Raw genomic sequence first — 20,232 nt, 5'->3', positions numbered from 1 at the left:
GGCGAGGAGTTTACACTTGATTTGCTTTGTGTTTCAGGTGGATTTTTGTGTTTAGCTACAAGCCCCAGAACTCTGAATATATTTTCTTAACCAAATTCTTAAATAAAGGATTCATTTTCTTAAATAACAAGAAAACCAGTACCTAGGGCGTACAGTAGCTCCATGTTGACAGATTCCCTTTTCCCTTCTACCATACCTTGTGGGAGGCATTGTCAGTAGCTGTGCTGCTTCCCAGCCCCACTATGATGGTGCCACCTCCAGCCTCATATCCACATTCCAAGCAGAAAGAAGAAAGACAGGAAAGGATAAGCAGGTGGTTTCTGCATTAGGAATGCAAAAGCTTTCTCAGAAATCCCTAACAGTCTTCTGCTTGCATCTCACTGGCCAGAACTGTGGCAAAGTGCAACTCCTAACTGAAAGGATGTCTGGGAAAGCTAGTGTTTTTGCTGGGACATTCTCACCACAAATAAATCAGGGTTCTGTTTCTTAAGGAAGAAGGGAGAACAAATATTGAAACAGCAATTAGCAATAGTAACACTATGTATAGCAGCAATCTCTACACACTATTATTGCAGGTTCCTGAATAGAGTTGTCTTAGAAAAAGCTGTGAATTTTTAGAAAGTGGATTTGGCATTGGTATTTGAGGGATTTGGAAGGAAGGAGAAGAAAGATCTGGAAGAGTGGGTGGGAACTGGTGAAAATAATCTAGGGGTGAAGTAGTAGCCACTTGAATGAGTGATCTGGGTATGGGAATGGGAAGAAGGAGAGAAGCTCATAGCTATTTCCAAGAAACAATGAACATGATATTGTAAAAACCATTCAAGAATGAATGGTCAAGGTGGAAGTTGTTGGCAAAGTGATTCTTTGGTCCTTTTTTGTTTTTCTATGCATAACGTTAACATTTGGGGTGAATGGAAGAGAACATTCTAGAAAAAGAAGTTGATAAAGACAATCTAAGAATCAGAGACATGTTGAAGCAATAACGAATCCTTGAGTATAATTACATTTTAATGATTATAATTATAATAGGCACCTGGGGTACAGAAAAAAGATGGGTTATGTGCAAAGTTAGGGCGTTCTGATATGAATGTGCTCCTTCTTGAGAATGTGAGCAATGCTTTCCAAGACCATTCTCTAAACACAACACATCGGATAGCCTCTAGAATACATCTATGTTTAAAAGCAAGATGGACCAGATCTGAAAACAAATTATGTTCCTTTTGATGACTAATCATAAACAAACAAAAACGCATTCTGCCTATTTGTTAGAAGGAAAGCAGAAAGGGAGGAGTTTTATCTGCTAGTTATTGTTTGAAGGACAAAATCATTTGAACACTAAAAAATTACTGTAATTTGAAAACTCATTCCTAAAAATGAAATTGTCAGTCATTGTACGCGGCATTTAAGACACAGAAAAGTTTAGGCTTTGTGCTTTGACATTTTATGATCCTGCAGTGTCACAAGTAGGTTTGGACTTTTATTTTAGTCTTAAAGAAAACTTTAAACAGCCCAACTACCTTATGACCCCAGGGGAAGACTGGATATGGTGTCAAATCCGACAGTCTCATTCTTAGCATCCCAGAGTTCCTCGTCAGCACTGGGGAAGGAGCCAAGGAAAATCTCAGGGATGGGAACAGAGAAACTGGAATCGTTGTATTTGCCATGTTTGTTCTGTAATTTGTAATTACTGTGAATCTTCAGATCAGATTCATGATTGTCTGAATTTTCAAGGTTGAAAGTCATTTATTTTTTACTTACACGCACCTGGCATTCCTAATTCAGTTTACTCAGTTGTCAAGTCGCCCAAGTCTCCCTCTGTTCTACAGAACACACTGGTAAGGGGAGGGGGGCATTTCCCTTGCTTGTCTCACTTTCACAGCTATTGCTTCATCTGTTTTATGTTGTTCTAACCTAGGTTTTAATGACAAAATGGGGAAAATAATATCTTGACAGAAAATATTTTATGTGAAAGAAATGTCATTCTTCTTGTTCTCTCATGTTCAGCAAATCAACATACCCATTTAAGATTCCTCTAGTACTGCTCTTATGACTTTTTCTCCACAGCTGCTTGTCACTTTCTTCTTCTAGTTGGTCAGTTCCTTGAGGCCAATGTATGGCTTATTAGGCATTGTCTTTCTGATCTCTGGCACAGAGGAGGCACCTGAAGTGGTTCAACAGGTGAATGACTTTGCAGAGGTTTCTCTAGTCAGAGTTATTTCAGGTGCTTATACTTATTTCCCTGGTGACATAAACCTGGGTCATAAGGCTGCATGCCCAAAGTACACACTAGAGTGAACTCTGCCAGGGGCACCCTTTGGCCAAAATATCGAGTAGTCCAAAGAAATGCTTCAAGAGAATTATTAAAAAGAAAAGAACCCAGCCAAAACCGGTTTGGCTCAGTGGTAGAGCGTCGGTCTGAGGACTGAAAGGTCCTGGGTTCGATTCCGGTCAAGGGCATGTACCTTGGTTGGCAGCTGGTTGATGTTTCTAGCTCTTTATCTCTCTCCCTTCCTCTCTGTAAAATATCAATAAAATATATTTAAAAGAAAAAGAAAAGAACCCAAAACTAATTTTGTCTAAATATTTCCTGTTTGAAACCCAATATAGATTTAAAAACAAAACAAAAAACAAAACAAAACAAAAAAAAACACCCCAAAGTATTTGAATCATTAAGTCAGCCAGTGTACAAAAGTCTAAGTTAAAAGGTATAAAATTACAAGTTTCCACCCAGGCAACTGGACACCTTCCTATAGACCATGAAGTTGGTAACTCGGCTGGTGGGCTCCCAGACTTCCTCTCTCAGCCAGACAGTGTTCCAGGCAAGAGGCAACCAATATTACCAGATTCTTGAGTGTGTGTGTTTTTCCAGAAAGAGGATATGTGCCCATACATGAGGAGCTAAGTACATATATTGTATAAGTATATATATTTTCCAAAAATTATTTTAGTGAACAGAAGCAATAGGACAAAAAGTCATCATTAGGTAGGTCAATCAAGATCTTGAACTATAAAGTGCAAGGGAGAAAAAATATCCAAAATGAAGAGCGATTACTCATCGGAAGGCAGAAATAGAGCAGGAATTCTATCTACATTAAAAAAAGGTGAGATTATAGATCCATCTGTTCATTAGGGTGGGCATTTCCTCAAAGTCAGTGGACATTGCCTGGAGAGTTATTTTAGAACTTGCAGTTGTTGAGTGAGAGAAATCGTGGTGTTTGCTATAATGTGGGCCTGTTCTACTCTCTGGTGACACACTTTCTCAGATAATTAGTGGCATCTGATCCCCAGAATACCTCCCATATATATTCATATTATGTCAGTGTAATAAGACATTCTACCTCTCATGTCAAAGGAATATGGCACGCACTAGGCAAGGATCCTGAGCCAGGATGAAGCAAAGGGGTGGGCATGGGGCATGCTTTCTGAAGAGCACTCCCGTACTCATTGCTATGCCTTAATTTAGCTAAACTGCCTTCCTCACTGGAGATGTTCTTGGCAGTTTATTGATATAAAGTTTACTTGAAGTGGATTGGAAAAGTCTAAGTCAACCAGTTATTGCTTTTTCCCCAGTAATACCAAAATTCTGCTTAGGATCAGGGAGCAAGAGCAAGCTAGAAAATGAATATTTGTCAAATAAATTCCCAAGTAATTATTAGATTCCAAGAACATATAAGGTACCAGGCAAGTGTCTGATGTTCTAACCAGATACTGTTAGAAATATGTGATACACACTCACAAGGAAAGGCGATGAACAGCAAGGGACCCTATCAATGAGTGGAACATCAAATAAATGTGGTAGACTTCAGGGAAGTGAGGAATTTTCTTCCAGCCCTGGTGGAAAGGAAGGTTTCACCTCTAGGTCTCCATAAAGCCTCCAGTAGATGAGGTTCTCTCCACTCCCTGCCCTGTAGACTCTTGGGACAGTCTGGTTGATATTTCTAATGAAAAGTATTAAAGAAAGAAGGCAGTTAGCTGCTCAGGTAAGCTTCATGGGAAGGCAGTGCCTGGTACAGTGAACTCTGCCATAACTCAGAATTTGGCTTATGGGTTTGGAGATTCATGAGTTTCATTTTGTAAGAGCACTCAATTATTTGGGCTTAGGAAAAATAATTCCAAGAGTGTTCTGTCAACTTGAATGTCAATCTATTGATTTACGATGCATAGGAGTATATATTCTAAGGACCAGAATGATCTTGTTCACTACTTTACACATCAAAGAATGCTAGGCCAATTATAGGAGACTGTTTACTGAACGCAATCAGGACCAAAGATTAGAAGACCTTGAAGGATAACTTAATGCACCATCCCAATCCTCATGATATTCTTGTTGAATAGAATTTAAATAAAATAAAAATAAAAAAACCCAAAAAAACAAAACAAAGCTGTTTTCTGCCATCTAAAGTTTCTTCTTTTGTTATCAATTCATATACCCCAGTTCCTCTCTTTATAGGCTATATGCATATTATTGGATGTATTCCATAGATGTGAACTGATTAGAGAGTGGAGTCTGGTTGCCTTAACTGTCGTTGGATATTTCCCAAATATCCTCTGTTACTCTTTTCATAATAATGTGCAAAGTAGCATTTTTGTATGTTTCCTTTATATTTTAAACTTATTTTTAATACACATACAGTAAAATTCACCCTTTGAATTTTAGGAGCTTTGACAAATAGAGAGTTGTGTAACTACCACCACAATCAAAATATGAAATAGTTCTTTACTCCTCCCCTCTGCCCCCAAAGAAATACTTCCTTGAGTTACACTTTCAAAATAGATTCCTTCCACAGATGGCTAACCTCTATTATGTGTTCTAACATTTTTGTTTGCAGAGGATTATATTTTCTGGCATTATCTACCAGGTATGAAACCCACCAGACAAATATGCTGTCATTTCCAGAGATGGATAAAATGGGGTTTTCTAATATGTGTATGAATATCTGCTTAGCTAGCAGTGGGTATATCAAGTTTACTTGATCTGTGAACTTACAACAAAACACAAAACATTGACATATATTCTAAAGACATTTCCCCCAAAGAAAGTAGGAGAAAAACTTTAACATTCCAATTGGAGCTCTATCCACAAGAACTATATTAGCTCTGAGGATTGGGAAAGAGAACTGCTAAGTCATATCACCAATTCATTTCCTTCCTTTAAATGAGTCACGAGGACAGAGATAACCCCACCACACTAGAAGCTGCTCCAGTGCACAAGTAATTATATCCACTCCTGCTTTCCAGAAACTAGGTCTAGGCATTAAGGACTTTCCTAAGTAAAGCATGCATCCATTTAACCTATGCAAGTTAGTAACTGAATTTATTGCTGTTGTTTTAATAAAGGCTCTTTAAAAGTATGTATATATAAATGGTACATATGCATCCTCATTATGGACAGTTTAAACAATGGAAAACTAAATGTCATTTCAACTCTGTTATGTCTTGATGGTATTTAGGAACTTAAAAAAATATGTTATGTGAGTTCAATGAATTATTTCACATATGAACAGATCTTGTTAATATTTCTGACCACCTAGGGGACTCAGTCTATGCCATAGGCTGACAAATTACTTTTATAATAAAAATAGGAGGAATTTGGGTTTATAAATTAAATGGTGGCCACAAGTGTATCCTGAAGGGCCCTGAGGTATGGTCACTTCTACTTGCCTCTACCACTAACCCAGGGAGTGACAAGGCAGACCTTTCTTTTCTTTGAGAACTTATTGCTCTATCTTCCAGACACTCATAGAGACCCTATAGTCCTGCCAATTGCAAGAATATAAGACTGAATGATTATTTGCCAAATACCTGCAGCTGAAGAACTCAGCAGCACAGTTAGATATATATTAAGATAATTATGTTGAATCATTAGAAATTTAATTCTAAGACGCAAAGTCTCCTGTTATCACAAATTCAGAAATAACCAGGTGGTCTAATAAAATCCCACATCAGAGGAGTCTTATAACAGGATTCCTCTGTCTGAGCAGAGAGGTTGGCAGCCATCCATGTATTTCCCATCTGTCTTCTTCTTATCCTCCCACAACTCCCCACCCTTGGCTTCTCGTAGCACTGTTTCCCATTCTTAAACTTTTCTTCCACTTTTACCTCCTCCTGCTTCCATTTTTTCTTGAGAGTAGACCACATGATTAAAGTGCCATTCTCTCTCATTGTAACACTTTCCAATGAAACACTGGAAATAGTCAAGGAAGAAGGAATGTGAGAGAACATTGTGTGAATTTCAGGATGAACAGAAAGGAGGTAAATAGGTCTGCCCCTGTCATGCTGACTCACGTGACTCTTCTAGCATTTACTGGAATGACCTTCAATTCAAATGAGAACCACAAAATACCAGTAATTTTATCTGGGGAATATTTATATTTTGGTATAGTAGGTGAATTCCCAATTAAAGGGCATTATTAGAAGCATTTTTTCCCCCAAATGTAGTTTCATATTGGTTAGGCCTTGCATTTTTAATTGGTTGTTTTGGTTCAAAGAGAAGATTTTGTTTTTGCTTTTAAAATCCACTCATTCTCCATTCCTTATAACTAACTCCCATGTTAAAGAAGATGTGCTGAGCCCTAGATTTCTCTAACACAGACCAACCCAATATTTTCCTTCTCCAATGATTTCTTCCCAATGTAGAGCCCACTGGGCTTGGTGATTGAGTGTACATGGAAGAAAGTCAGGAATTTAGAACATTCCCTGACAATGGCAATAAAAATGTCTGATTATTCTGAGGCCTCTCCCTCCCCGCCCCCACATTAGTGCAAAGGGTAAACTGCTACTAATGTCACAAAGGGTGAAGGGTACAGGGTGACTACCCACTTTTGATTTATGTTTCACATTCTCAATCCAGTGGTCTTTCTACCTCTCACTGCCCATTGGACTTTCTGGGCATCTGTTTTATGAGTGGGTTACAGAAACTTGTGGCACTTTAAGGATGGCTCCTTAGCTTTAGTGAAGCCAGAAACTAGGGCTTACCCTAAATTTGAGGGTCCTTTCAAAGAACGATGCCCTTAGGAACTGAGGAGAGTAAGCAGCAGCACATACAAAGTGTGTAAATTTAGGTCTTCCCATAATGACTACCTGAGAATTTGTGAGCGTGCTCATGATCTAATTAGGGCTATCCCCCAAAAGTCATCTGCAGTCTAAAAAAAAAAAAGTAAGATAAAATTACACATTTTAAAGTTCCATATGGAACTTTGCTCTTCCCACAGCAGTTTGCTGAGCATTTATCCTATGTGCCAGGCACCATGCTGAGGACTGCAGTGAATAAAACAGACCCTGTCTTCATGGTCTAGCAGGAATTGCAAAAGCCAGTGTTGCACCAGCACTGTCCCAGTGTCTGAGACTTTGGGTTTGACCAATAGGGCCTCCTGTGCCTCAAAGGTGCCCTTTAATATTACAGTAGGGGCAATTCTTCCATTTCCCATAAAATAGCCCACAAGACCAGACCACCCCCTCCCTTTTGTCCCCACTCACCAAAGCTACCTGTTATTAATGAAGGCCAGATATAGCTCCATAATAAGAAAGAGAACCACAGAGAAGGGATGAGAGGTATTCTTTACCTAGAAGGTTGATCTCCACACTGAATGGAGAAACTCATGCTGACCTTATACTCTGAGTGTGGTTCTCTTTGAGTGTGGTGCACATTCACTGCTGTGATAAGACCAACTCCGGGGAAACGGGAAAAGCCTTGGTTTTGAACTTGCAAAGCCAAGATGTCAGTTCATGGTGAAAAGAGCTTCAGCTTGGGAAACAGATGATATGAGTCATCACTGATGTTTCTCCCTCTCTTTCTCTCTCATCTTTGAAATCAATAAAAAATATTTTTAAAAAAGAAGGCTGAGGGAAACAGATCTAGCCCTCCTTGGCCTCCGTAAGGATTAGCAGTGTCCCTTAAGATCTTTATGCAGAAAGGAACTGCTGTTTTTAAAGTCCTGAGAAAATGTCCATGGATGAATCCCAGTGCCTTTTTTAACCTCCTCAGTTAATAACTACTATTTTGGGGGTGAGGTGTGTACATGCATAAGTCAGAAAATTTTTTACTATATTAAAATTAAAATGTACCTATGTAAAGTCTCAGGGTTTGGGGAACATAATTCTGCCTTTTATGTTAAAAAACACATACTTCTGCTCAACAATGTTTATTTGATTTAACTAGATCAATGGTGATAAAATAAAAATACAGACACTGAAAATCAGTATGCTTTTGAAAATGACATTATATTATAAATGTCACTCCTAATATATTAAGGTGAGTCTATTAGTAGACTATGTCATAACTAGAAACAGAAAATATTAAACAAAGGTAACAATAATGTGTATAAACTAAAATATCTGCAGTTTCAAAATTAGTGATAATATTACTTTTCAATTAAGTATCTTTCCAGTATCAGATATAAAACATAATATAAAGATACTAGAAATCATTAGCCATGCATTTTCAAATACCTTTGTAACAATAAAATGCACAAAAAAAAAAAAAAAATTCAATAAGTTCTGGCCCGTATTCTGACATTTATATTGGAGAGCTTAATTTCCCGATCAAGCTCTGGATTATAAAGTAAGAACCAACTGATTCTTTTAACTGTCAGAATAAAACAGACAGAGCCATTGTGCTCTGCTGTGGTTTGCCATAGACACTTGTAACGTGGAATTGTTGTCTCCGGTCTGAGCAGCCCATTTGCAAATAAGGCCTTATCTCTAAAGAAGGTATAAAACAGACGGCCAAAATGAAATTCCAGCGAAAGGAGCTGCCATTTCTCCTCCATTTCAAGAGGACACATTAGCCTAGTTTAAAAGCCAATTATTCCTATTGATGCAACAAATTCTTGGGCCAGGCCACAACCTCCATAATTCTATGTGAGTTTAGGGCTCAGGACTTACTGAATTGCAAGCCAAGAAGCAATGGAGTCAACATGAAAAACCACCAGAGAGCCCCTGCCCACTCCATTCTGTCCTGGTGCTTTGGACAGTGAAAGCACCACTCCCCACATGCCTCCCAGCCTCATAAAGCTCGCCATCTCATCCTTCTGCTAGGCTGATCACTTCCTACAAGTGCCTGGTGCTGGAGGCAGCGGTGGTAGAAGACCTAGCATTTAGCTAATAATTTTAGAAAAAAGCAGGAGGGTGGGACACAGGAGTGGGCCTCCTTTCACTGGACATGCCAGCTCTCCTTCTTAATTACTAAGCCCGAAACCCATGGGAAGTAGACAGTACAGGCTCTCTTCCCACTCACACAAACACAGAGACTAAGCATGCAGCCATTCCCAAGGCCCAGGACCCTGAGTTAGTCCAGGATCCTATCCCAGCCCTGTCTCCAGTGACCCGAGGCCAGACCTTGGACCTGGCCAGGGTGACTGGCTCTGAGCAAAAACGACCAATCCTAGAAACACTTAAGTTAGGTAGAAATGGCTCTCAATGGAACCAGCCACTTAGATCACTCCACCAGTGTCCATGTGAGGAGGATAGAAAAACGGCAAGGAGACATGGGAAAGAGCACGGCCTCTGGTTAGACGGTGGCCCCACGGCCTGTCCTTAGACACACATGATGCAGTCAACCAGGCCACAGTAACGGGCTCAGCAGAGAAATGTCAGGGACTGCAGGAGTCACCAAAGAGTATTTTTTACTCTGATACCTGTGTGAAGGGGGAAATGCAAGTGCAGTTTTAGAGACTCTCAGTCCTGGAATTTTTCACCTGATGTTTCAGGTGTTGGATTAGAATGCACACATGCTAAGATGGGTTATATGCTTTTCTTAATCACACTGATCTCATTCCCTCCATACATCCCAGCAGCTCACCTGGCTCAGGCTGGATACTCAGAACATCTGAGATCTGAGTTAATCATTCAAGTCTCCTTTCCCACGTGGCCTTGAATATCCCCATCCTCAGCAGCAAAGATCCCCAGACAGAGAGAGACAGTGGTTCCCTTAGAGCAGTGGTCGGCAAACCGCAGCTCTGTTGACTAATGAGTTTGCCAACCACTGTCATATACTACCCTTTACCTCTTTGCACACAATATGCCACAATTGCCTAATCCTCACAGCTTCCAACTACATGGTAACATTTAGTTTAGTCCAATGGTCGGCCTGGAGCCCTAGGGTTCCCCTCCAGCAGGCCAGTGCTCTCCATCTTTGTGACCAGGTTGCAAGGATCTTGGGGAAGAGGGAAGGGGGGCGGGGCAGTGATATTGTGAACAGCCCTAGGACAAATGAGGGTCAGTATTAAGCAGGCATTACTCTTCATAAACTAGTACTGACCCCTAGACAAAACCCTTCATGGGGGACAAGGTTCTTTTTTAAACAATAGCTTTCTTTATCGTTAAAGGAACATTGCCAAGGATGCAGAAGGAACTGAAGATGATCAAAGATGAGGATGTGCCTTTCAACCTGGGGGTGAAGAGGGCCCCCTCTTTCCCCCACTGCCTGCAGCCAGTGGGTTCCCGAGGGAAGGCTCCCCAAAGACACCACCCCTTCCCAGATGCTCTCAGGGGCCCTTTCTCCCAGTTCCGGTACGAGCCTCCTCCCGGAGACCTGGATGGCTGCTACCCGGGGGTCTTTGAAGGAGGAGGGTCCCGGAAACGGAAGAGCGTGCCCACCAAGATGCCCTACGCCCACCCCTCGGAGGAAGCCGCCCTGGCCCTCCACGCCGAGGACAGCAAACTGCGGGGCCACCCCAACTTCCCCCTGCTGTTCCCGCAGCCCCCGCGGGCCCCCAAATATGACTCGCAGATGATCGACCTGTGCAACGTGGGCTTCCAGTTCTACCGCGGCTTGGAGCAGCTGGGGGGCGGCAAGCGCGTCAAGCAGGAGCCGGTGAAGCCCAGCGCCGTATGGCCGCAGCCCGCGCCCGCGCCCTTCCTGCCCGCGCCCTACCCCTTCTACCCCAAGGTGCCCCCGGGGCTCGTGCTCCCCTTCTTCGTGCCCACGACCTCCCCGTTCCCCTTCGGCCGGCACCCCTTCCTACCCAAGCAGCCCCCCGACCCCCAGCTGCTGCCGCCCCCCCGCAAGGCGGAGCCCCCCGAGGGCGGCGAGGAGGCCAAGCAGAAGGTGGAGCGCATGGACGTGAACGTGCAGATCGACGACAGCTACTGCGTGGACGTGGGCGGTGCGCAGAAGCGCTGGCAGTGCCCGACCTGCGACAAGTCCTACACGTCCAAGTACAACCTGGTCACCCACATCCTGGGCCACAGCGGCATCAAGCCGCACGCATGCGCCCGCTGCGGCAAGCTCTTCAAGCAGCTCAGCCACCTGCACACGCACATGCTCACGCACCAGGGCACGCGGCCGCACAAGTGCCAGGTGTGCCACAAGGCCTTCACGCAGACCAGCCACCTCAAGCGCCACATGATGCAGCACAGCGAGGTGAAGCCGCACAACTGCCGCGTGTGCGGCCGCGGCTTCGCCTACCCCAGCGAGCTCAAGGCGCACGAGGCCAAGCACGCCAGCGGGCGCGAGAACATCTGCGTGGAGTGCGGCCTCGACTTCCCCACGCTGGCGCAGCTCAAGCGCCACCTCACCGCGCACCGCGGGCCCGTCCAGTACAACTGCTCCGAGTGCGACAAGACCTTCCAGTACCCGAGCCAGCTGCAGAACCACATGATGAAGCACAAGGACATCCGGCCCTACATCTGCTCCGAGTGCGGCATGGAGTTCGTGCAGCCGCACCACCTCAAGCAGCACTCGCTCACCCACAAGGTACGCGGGGCCCTGGCCTGGGGAGGGCCGGCTGCATGGACCCCAGCCTGGGTCCCCACCTGTGCCAGGAGGGGCTGTGCAACCCTGGGCAGCGGCTCCCCTGCCCTGAGCCCTGATGTCCTCCCTCCCCTGCCAGTGGGGAGAATGAGGAGACGGCAATCAAGTCCTTTCCCAGCCAGCCCTCCAGGGTCTGAGATGGGCCTGGAAATAAATAATGGGGACTGTTCGGAGAAGAAGGCGGGAAGGAGGAAGGAAGCAGCAGGTCTTTGTGCTCTTGCTTCTTTGTTTCCTAGAATTTCTAAAATTCTGTTTCTGGAAACTTCATTCAGGGTGCCAGCAGGAATGTGTCATCGGGCTTTATCTACGGGAGACCAGCGCTGTGCCCGAGATACATTAATCAGAGCCTTTTTCTGGAGAACTCCCTTGGTTTCTTGCTGCTGAAGCAGTGGTTTCCTTTCCCGGCGTCTTCTCCCTCAACTGGGAGACCTGCTTCGTGTGCAGGTGGCTCTGGGGGAACAGAAGCTGCGTCCAGCAGGGTCTGTGCTGCCCTGGGGGAGCCCCTGCCTAGCTGACTGTGGTGCCATGTGGTTTGTATGGAGGAGGCAGAGAGAGCATCCTTCTCTGGTTAGAATTTATCTTCCCTGAGCTACGGTCTTCAAGGAGAAATACAGGCCTACAGGTCTCCGTTCAGCTGAGTTTGTAACCAAAGCCCTGGAGTCATTCAGGGTAAACTAAACAAGGCCCCAGTGGTCTCCCAAAGTCTTACCAGCTGAGCTGACTTGGGGCTGCTTTGAGCTTCTGAGAGGGAAGGTTTGCCTCACTGACCTTTACCCTCACACCTTTGACCTCAAGTGGTTTTCTTGGCAGGAGAGACTTCAAGCAAGCCAGAGATCCTAAAACATTCTTTAGTTCTTAAAGGTCCGTGGAGGACTTTTCCCAGTCAAGATGTCATTTATATTCTGCCATGAAGGGTTTTATTTGATAGGTTAGGACATAGCACAGGGCATTTCTGGCTCTGCTGCAGAGATCAGCTGTGTGGCTGCCTATTGAACTCTGTGCAAACAGCTCCTGCCCCACACAAGGCCCTGTAGATAGCATCCAGAGAAGAAGGGCCCTCTCCCACCGAGTGCAGGGACCGTCAACAAAGAAACTAGACTTCCGCCCAAAGGGATCATTCGCTGATTTATGGGGCTCCTACATGTGTGGATAAGAAATCAAAGATGCATTTTGAAGCATAAACATTCTGTAAGAGTAGAAACTGAAATCAAAGTGGGAAAACAGCCTGGTATCTAAAATAAGTCTCATTTAAATTAGGAAACAATGCATTTTAATGAAGGATGTCAGCATACAGCGAGAGGTAGTATTTATTGAATGTTTCTATGTGGCAGCTGCTTTACTTTGCATGTAATCCCCTTCAACGATGCTAAGAGCTACTTGTGGGTTTCAATACTTCACAATTGCAAATGAGACGCTGAGGCAGGGAGAGGTCACCCAGAATCTCTGACTCCGGTACCTGAGTTCTTGAACCCTATTGCCAAGACTTCCCTTTCTTCACCCACTTCCCTCCCTTCCCCTAACAACTCCACAAACTCCCCCTCTGTGATTCTACTGATCCTTTTAGAGACACAGTGGCTTCCTGTGTTCCCCAAAGTTGTGTCCAGGCTCCCTTCACTTGGGTTCTAGGCCGCCCCACATGTGAGTTTTACTTTGGACACAGATTTCTCTTTAGAAAATTCCGAAACAGTGATAAGTAGGTACTTCTTGGTCCCAGCATGACTGGCTTATAGCCAGTATAAGAGACAATCTTGAGGAGAAAAATCCTAAGTAAATTTTACAAGCCATCAAGAAAATAGTTTTCATTCATTTCATAATTTTAAACTCACTGTTTGAGTATGCAACACATATTTTAAATTGAGATATCTTCATTAGCATCAGTCCATACTCCTCTGCAATAATTAGACAAGAGAGCATTCCAGCTTCTCATGGCTTACCTCTTCACCTTGAGCTGAGGAAGCCTTCACTAGGAAAGGCCATAAGACTTGCCTTAGGTTATGCAGCCAGTAAGTGGCTGGGCAGAGATCTGAACTCACCCTTTAGTGCCATGGGCTCATCAAAACTGAGGGATGGTACTTTCTTACCATGCCCCAAATTAAAGAACTGAAAATGCAGAGAGAGGCAGAGCTAAGCATGGAACCCCTCCCTCTATAAGTCACTATGGATACCAGCCAATATGGTATTTATAAAGTTCAATTGTTAAGTAGGCAACTTGGTCTAAACCTATATTAGCCTTCATTTTAATGCTATAGTTCTCTAAGTTTTCCTTCCCAAAAAGTCATCCTGGATCAAGATTCCTTGCAAAGGCCTTTTCAGGGAAGCACTGGTTAGTCAGGATCAGCTAATATTCTATTCATGCTGAGTCCTTAGAAATGCTTTCAACTAAGGGCATTGATGCTTAAGTTATTCAAACACTTCTCCACAGACAGCAAGGAAACTAGAACATCTCCTTTTCTAATTCAGAAAGCTATAATCTCTATAGGACAGAAGCTGGCTTAGAGGAGGTTCTATACCCAAATCAAACAGAGGTCACTGTGGCCTATAGAAACTCAGAGGACCATCTCAAGAGGTGATTATCACGTTGTACTTTATGGAAGTGTGGATATAAGTTGTTCTGGGATTTTCAGGTCCATTAATAAGAACTCAGGATATGGGAAATGATATTATCAGTTCGGGGTTTTATTCCTCATTATCATGAAAGCAGGATTATAGATTCATTTTGAATATCATTCCACAGTGCTCTTACCAAAATCCCACTAATCCCCGAGAACTGTTACTAACCCCCCCAGCAGCAGGAACAACAAAAGTATTAGCTTTCCTTTTCTCTAACTTTATGTAGTTTATAGTTTTTGGAGAGAAAAAAAAAAGATTACATAATGAACATTTTTCAGGAAAATAGCAATTTAACAAGGCAAAGCTACACCATTTGGAACTCAATATCAATCAGCAAGCTCATCATGGGTTTATGCAGCAGAAAGGAAAACAAAGACTACAACCCAGATGAAAGCAGGTTACCTGCTAACCACAGTTGTTTTGACTCTTGCCTCCCTACAGGGTGTGAAGGAGCACAAGTGTGGGATTTGCGGGCGGGAGTTCACTCTGTTGGCCAACATGAAGAGACACGTGCTGATCCACACCAACATCCGCGCCTACCAGTGTCACCTCTGCTACAAGAGTTTTGTGCAGAAACAGACTCTCAAGGCACACATGATCGTCCACTCTGACGTGAAGCCTTTCAAATGCAAGGTGGGCAGGGGGCTCTGGGAGAGTTCAGAAAGGGGGGACTCTGAGGGTTGTGCAAATGCCCAAAGGGGAAGAGTCTCCAGGGAACCTTCCACTCCATTTCATCAAGGCCACTGAAGCTCAGAGTAGGCCCATCGCCAACCTCAGGCTCATCTGCTACTCTTTCTCTCTTTCCACTACACCTTTGCTCACACCAACCCTCAGCTGGGCCCTGCTCATCTCACTGTGGAATCAGTTCCTGGGGGTAGAGGCACCAGGAGGGGAAGGTCTGAGGGTGGAAGGACCACTTGGGGAATGAGGTGGTTAAGGGATGAAGGGATGTGGAGAGCTCCTGTTCTAGAAAAGAGCTATCCTCTTCCCTGTGCAAGCCAATGAGTATAATAAAGAAAAGAGTCAGAGAAGCTTCTAGCACTGCCCTTACTCCCATCTGACCCCTCCCCTCCTGCCCTCCTGATACTTGCGCTGAGTGACATAACTTGAAGGCAGGTCTTCCAGAGATGATGAAGATATTCTGAGGCTAGCCCTCAGATGGCCTCAAAAATGCTCGGTTGGGCTGAGGAATGACTGTGAGCACAGTCATCTGGAGCATTTCTCACTTATTCCTAAGGACCATGGAGTACCTTTGTTAAAGTCTCCGTGTCACATTAACTTGCTTGGATTTTTATTTCATCAGCTGAGATAATGCGTGAGCTGAAGATCTGTAAAACCCAAGGCACTGAGTGGGGTCACTCAGAAATGCTTGGGCTTCCCAGGCAGTCCCCTCCCAACGTTGCTGCTCTTCACTTCTAAAAGGAAAAGGAGTCTTGCTCACGATTGGGTAGTTCCATCCAAGGAATGTACCGGCAAGTGTCACTGAATGCACGTCTCGAGGGGGGAGCTGAGGGGAAGAAGAGGGAAATCACCATGTTCAGCCAACACTAAGCCTTTCTGTTGGAAACGGAGGTTTCCCTTCTCTCTGTTACTGCGTGTCTGACGGGGTCCAAATGATAGTCTCAGTGGATCCCTATTTCTGAAGTAGGGTGTCCCGCTTCCAGGGGCTGTTCCTGCATTCAGTCCCCTGCAGCATGTCTCCTCACTTGAAGGAACCCCCTGTGAAGCCAACTTCTTTCCTGTGCTGGCCACTCCTGGACAGGGTGAGAGGGGTCAGGAACCAGAGCTTCCCTAGACCTGTGTGGGCATTCTCCGGAGGTGGGGGAAGGAGATTTCTCCCTCCAGCCCTTTTCCGGCCACCCACTTGTGTTTCCCCTCCTTTCCTTCAAGTTCTAGTTAGTTTGTGTCCATCTTGAGTCATCTGAGCGGAATAGGGAGGAAGCTGCATGTAGGACCTGGTGCAAAAGGAAAATGTGAGGCCCTTTGTTCAAACGTTAGGAAGGATTTAAGATAGTAAAAACAGAGCATCATGCAGAACTCAGGACCCTTCTGAGTTTGGGGTCCTGTGTGACAGCCTTGCTGCGTGAGCCAATGGACTCCACCGACCAAGTCCTCTCTCTCTAGGCACTTCTTTGATTTCCTACCCACTTCACTAAGCCCTTTGACCCCTGCACTTTTAATAGAGCTATTGCTGCCTGCCAGGGTTTCCTGTCTCCCACAATGGAGGTGCAAACAGGAGCTCTTTTCTACTCTTCATTCCTGTATTGAATTTACTCTTGGACTTCAAGCACATTCTTTATTTTTTATCTTATCAACTGCTGGTAGAGAGCACATAAAGTTGTTAAAGTATGAAGGGAACCATTGCATAGTTCCCTAAAATTTCACACCTGTCCAGTCCAACCAACTCCCACCTCCACCTCATCAATTCAGGTCCAGCAGTAGTGGTTAAATCAGGAAGAAAGCATCTCTGAAATGGAAGGATATGTGAGGGGGCAGAACCAATACAGGACAAGGGCTTGTAGGCTATGTGTGATTTGGGGCCACAGAGACAGTCCTATTTCTTTATATCGAGGGCATCAGAGGAGCCTGAGTGATTTCATGGCCCTGGTGGTATATGAGGATTTATTTTAGAGGGTTCTCTCTGGTACCGGTTCATAGAAACTGTACAATGCAAGTATAACAAGGGCCCAGTGATGCAGTGAGCCAGCCTGGCTTGATGTTTCAGGCCTCCCCTCATAAACAACTGCCCCCTCTTCCCCAGTGATAGTGCACCGTACATGGATGTCCGATGGCTAACTTTATGGTTCAGAAACTCAACTCGGCTTCTCCTTGGGTGTGCAGTAGGCTCTGGATATCTGGTCACACCTTGAGAGAGGGACTTATAGCATAAAATGCCAGCTCTGAAAGGATGCACACCCAAGGGGAGATGGGCCTGGAGCGGGAACTGAACTGGTATCTTCAGGTCACTTCTTCCTGGGGCCTAGGTTCTCTCAGCAGCTGTAGGGCAGGAGGCCGCCTAGGAGAGTGATTATACTAGTATCAGTAGAACAAAAATAATTGGATGTTAAAGGGGAATTTTAAAAAAAATCAAAAGCAGGTGGCCCTTCTCCATTCTTAGACATTTCTAAAACAAGAACACGTGTCAGTCGCCTTGAATACGAGCTCTCTGTCTCCTGGAAAGTGCCAGAAACATACCACAGGTTCTCCCTCTATTTGTTCCCATCTCCCTGCAGAGTGCCACCCTGGTCAGCCTTTCTACTATCACCCTCCTCACTTCAAAGGCATTTCAGAGCATGTCTGAGTTCACAGGCTATTGTAATGGGCCTCTGTGTGTTGGAAAGCTAGCTACAGGTGCCAGGGTGAAACGGGTCACCTTGAGAGGGTGTCCTGCGGACTTTGATTCCCATCCATGTTGTGCTGGATTTTTGGAATTCTGATCCTGGGTGGAGCTTGTTGGGGATTTGAGAGTTGGGAAAGGAATGGAGGCCATTTGCTCATTGTTGTGTAATCCATAGCCTTTAGGGAGGAGTGGCTGGCAGGCTACATAGTGATGGTGGAGAACAGGGCCAGACAACTAAACCAAGGCTTTATCATGGTGACAGGGCAGGCATTTCCCTCACAGGATTGGCATGGCTGGGGAGGGGGAGGTGGGGGAGGAGAAGGGCAGACCTTGCTCCTGCCGTACTTCTGTCTCCTTTACCCCAACCTTGCAAGTGAAGAAAAAGAAGAAGAAGAAGAAAAAAAGGAGATTCTTTAGGTAATAGATTCTAATTTCTTGGGACTTTTGCCACTAAAAAAATCCTTCCTAAAATAAACCCCTCCCCCTGTTGCAATATGAACTGGTTCTCTCCAGTCCGTGTTCAGTGGAAACAGCTGTCCTCAGCAAGCAGCAAAGTTCGCTCACGGTGGGATTAAGCTTTAACAATAGAATGGAAAATTAGAGGAGAAGAAAGGTTTCCATTCTGTTTCTTTTTCTTTCCTTATAAAAAAGAAATTACTGCCCTTCTGGGCTCTTTTGCTATTGGCTCGGCTCCTGGACTCCTAGCTCTCGGAGCCAGCTGGAACCGGTCCAGAGACCTGTGCCTGTGCACTTAAGCTTGTTTCAGAAAGATGCTTCCCAGATTCTGCGTAAGCATGCGGGGGTCGACTTGGATGCTATCCTTGTAGCGGCCACACTCCATAAAAGCAGAGAACCAGCTGCCGTCTTTGGGAAACCTGTCCAGGAAAAGCAGCCATCCAGAATTTCCGGGACACATTCTCCTTTGAGATGGGTGAAGCCGGGAGCTGCCTAAGTTATGAATCACCAGGTCATCTGCAGCCCAGTCTGAAGCAGAGGCCTGAAGGCCAAGGGCAGAGCTGATAGAAGAGGATGAGGTCTCCTTGAAAAGGATCCCCACCGCCTCTGCCAAGCAGGCCCCATCTTCCCTTCTGGCTCTTGGATGCCTCATGGGGGAGAAACCAGGTGGGGACTTTGAGGGGCTCCATACTTAAAACCGAGGTTCTCAAGCTGGCATTGAGGGGGTTAAGGCAGTGACCAGATAGCAGCCTTTTGGCAGCAAAGCCCTCCTCAGCAGAAGGAAGGATATAGCTGTATGAACTGCCTGCTTAACAATGCCTCACATGTCCCCAGAGGCCCGCCTGCAAATAGATTTCATCTTGCTTTCTCTTGTACTTTTCAAAGCTTCCTGTTTTCTCACGGCCCTTTTGGACAGTTTACAGTCTCTCTCTCCCTCCCTCCCTCTCTCTCCCTTTGAGGAAAGGAACACCCTTCTTATTAAAAGAGAGAGAGAGAGAGAGAGAGAAGAATGTAAGGGAAGGGCAGTTTTAGCAGAGGCCATTCTCCTGGGCTGCAGGCTGCAGCTCTTTGACCTTTTCTCCCAGAATAGGAAAACACAGGCTTCCTGGCGCATCTTGGTCCTCAGGCTCACACAGGGCGGTTGGCGCAAAGCAAAGTGGCTCTTCTTGGCTTCGTGGGCCTCTGGCCGCAGCCCAGCCGCTGCCCGCTGCACACAGCCGCCTGGGCTTCTCTGGCTGGCAGCATCATCGCTGGGACTCATGGGAAGTTGCCTGAGGCATCTCCAGGCCCTGGATCAGGGAGGGAAGAGGCACCAGGGAACTGGAATTGGGAACTCCTATGAAGATGAGGAACAGGGTAGGGTGCCTGTTAGCTGTTCAGCAGGCTGAGGATCAGGCAGCCAGAGACTGGGTTCTCCCCAAACCTGCAATCTAAGAGCAATCTTCTTTTTCCACCCACATTTCCCAGTGCCGGGTCAGGCACAACTGCCTCCATTTCTATTATGCTTCGAGTAACCTGGCAGGTATTTATACAAAGGATCCTTCACTTCCTTCAGTATTCCCTGCAAATAATTTAGTTTAAAAAGACAGCACTCCATCTTCAAAGATCTATTTCTGGAATGTAAGAGCATAGTCCATAATAATGATAGTAATAAAAACTCATATTTATTGAGCTCTATTTGCCAGACCCTTTACATGAATGGTCTCATTTGATCTTTATAACAATCGTTATAAGAAACTATAATTATCAACATTTGAGGGAAAAGGAAATGGAGAGCTTGTTCTCTATCCCTCTGAGGTCTCTCTATCACCTCTCTGCTCTGCCCTCTCAAACTCTAATGCAATGTGCTACTAAAGGACAGTTCAAAACACTTGTTCCAATTTCCTATTAACTGTTGAGGCCCACCTACTTCTTGACAAGTAGGTATAAATGTGGGCATCAATGGGAAAGCTGAGGCTCCATATCAGGCTCACTAATATCCCTCCTTAGAGAACTGAGAGTTTAAGAGGGGTGGGCGATTGAGATGACCGCCTGCAAGAGGAATGCTGTCCTCTCCACTCCAGCAGTTCCTCCA

At 45.0% G+C, this 20,232-nt stretch overlaps 1 protein-coding gene across 4 annotated transcripts in view; it reads left to right on the top strand.

The window, feature by feature from the left end:
* Positions 1 to 20,232, top strand: part of ZNF366 (zinc finger protein 366) — a 60,618-nt gene that overhangs the window by 30,729 nt on the left and 9,657 nt on the right. For 3 of the 4 annotated variants that reach the window (XM_084880899.1, XM_084880896.1, XM_084880898.1), the window contains 2 exons: positions 10,326 to 11,695; positions 14,804 to 14,995. In XM_084880899.1, coding sequence (XP_084737025.1) covers positions 10,340 to 11,695; positions 14,804 to 14,995 — 1,548 coding nt within the window. In that variant the 5' untranslated portion in view covers positions 10,326 to 10,339. Of the gene's footprint in view, positions 1 to 6,106; positions 6,253 to 10,325; positions 11,696 to 14,803; positions 14,996 to 20,232 lie in introns of those variants that run through there. The other variant, XM_084880897.1, reaches the window with a different exon arrangement.

The sequence above is a fragment of the Pipistrellus hanaki genome (genome assembly GCF_964339955.1).
Source record: "Pipistrellus hanaki genome assembly, chromosome: 4".
NCBI lineage: Eukaryota > Metazoa > Chordata > Mammalia > Chiroptera > Vespertilionidae > Pipistrellus > Pipistrellus hanaki.
The sequence above is the reverse complement of the archived record's forward strand: the minus strand, read 5'-3'. Positions and strand labels throughout refer to the sequence as shown.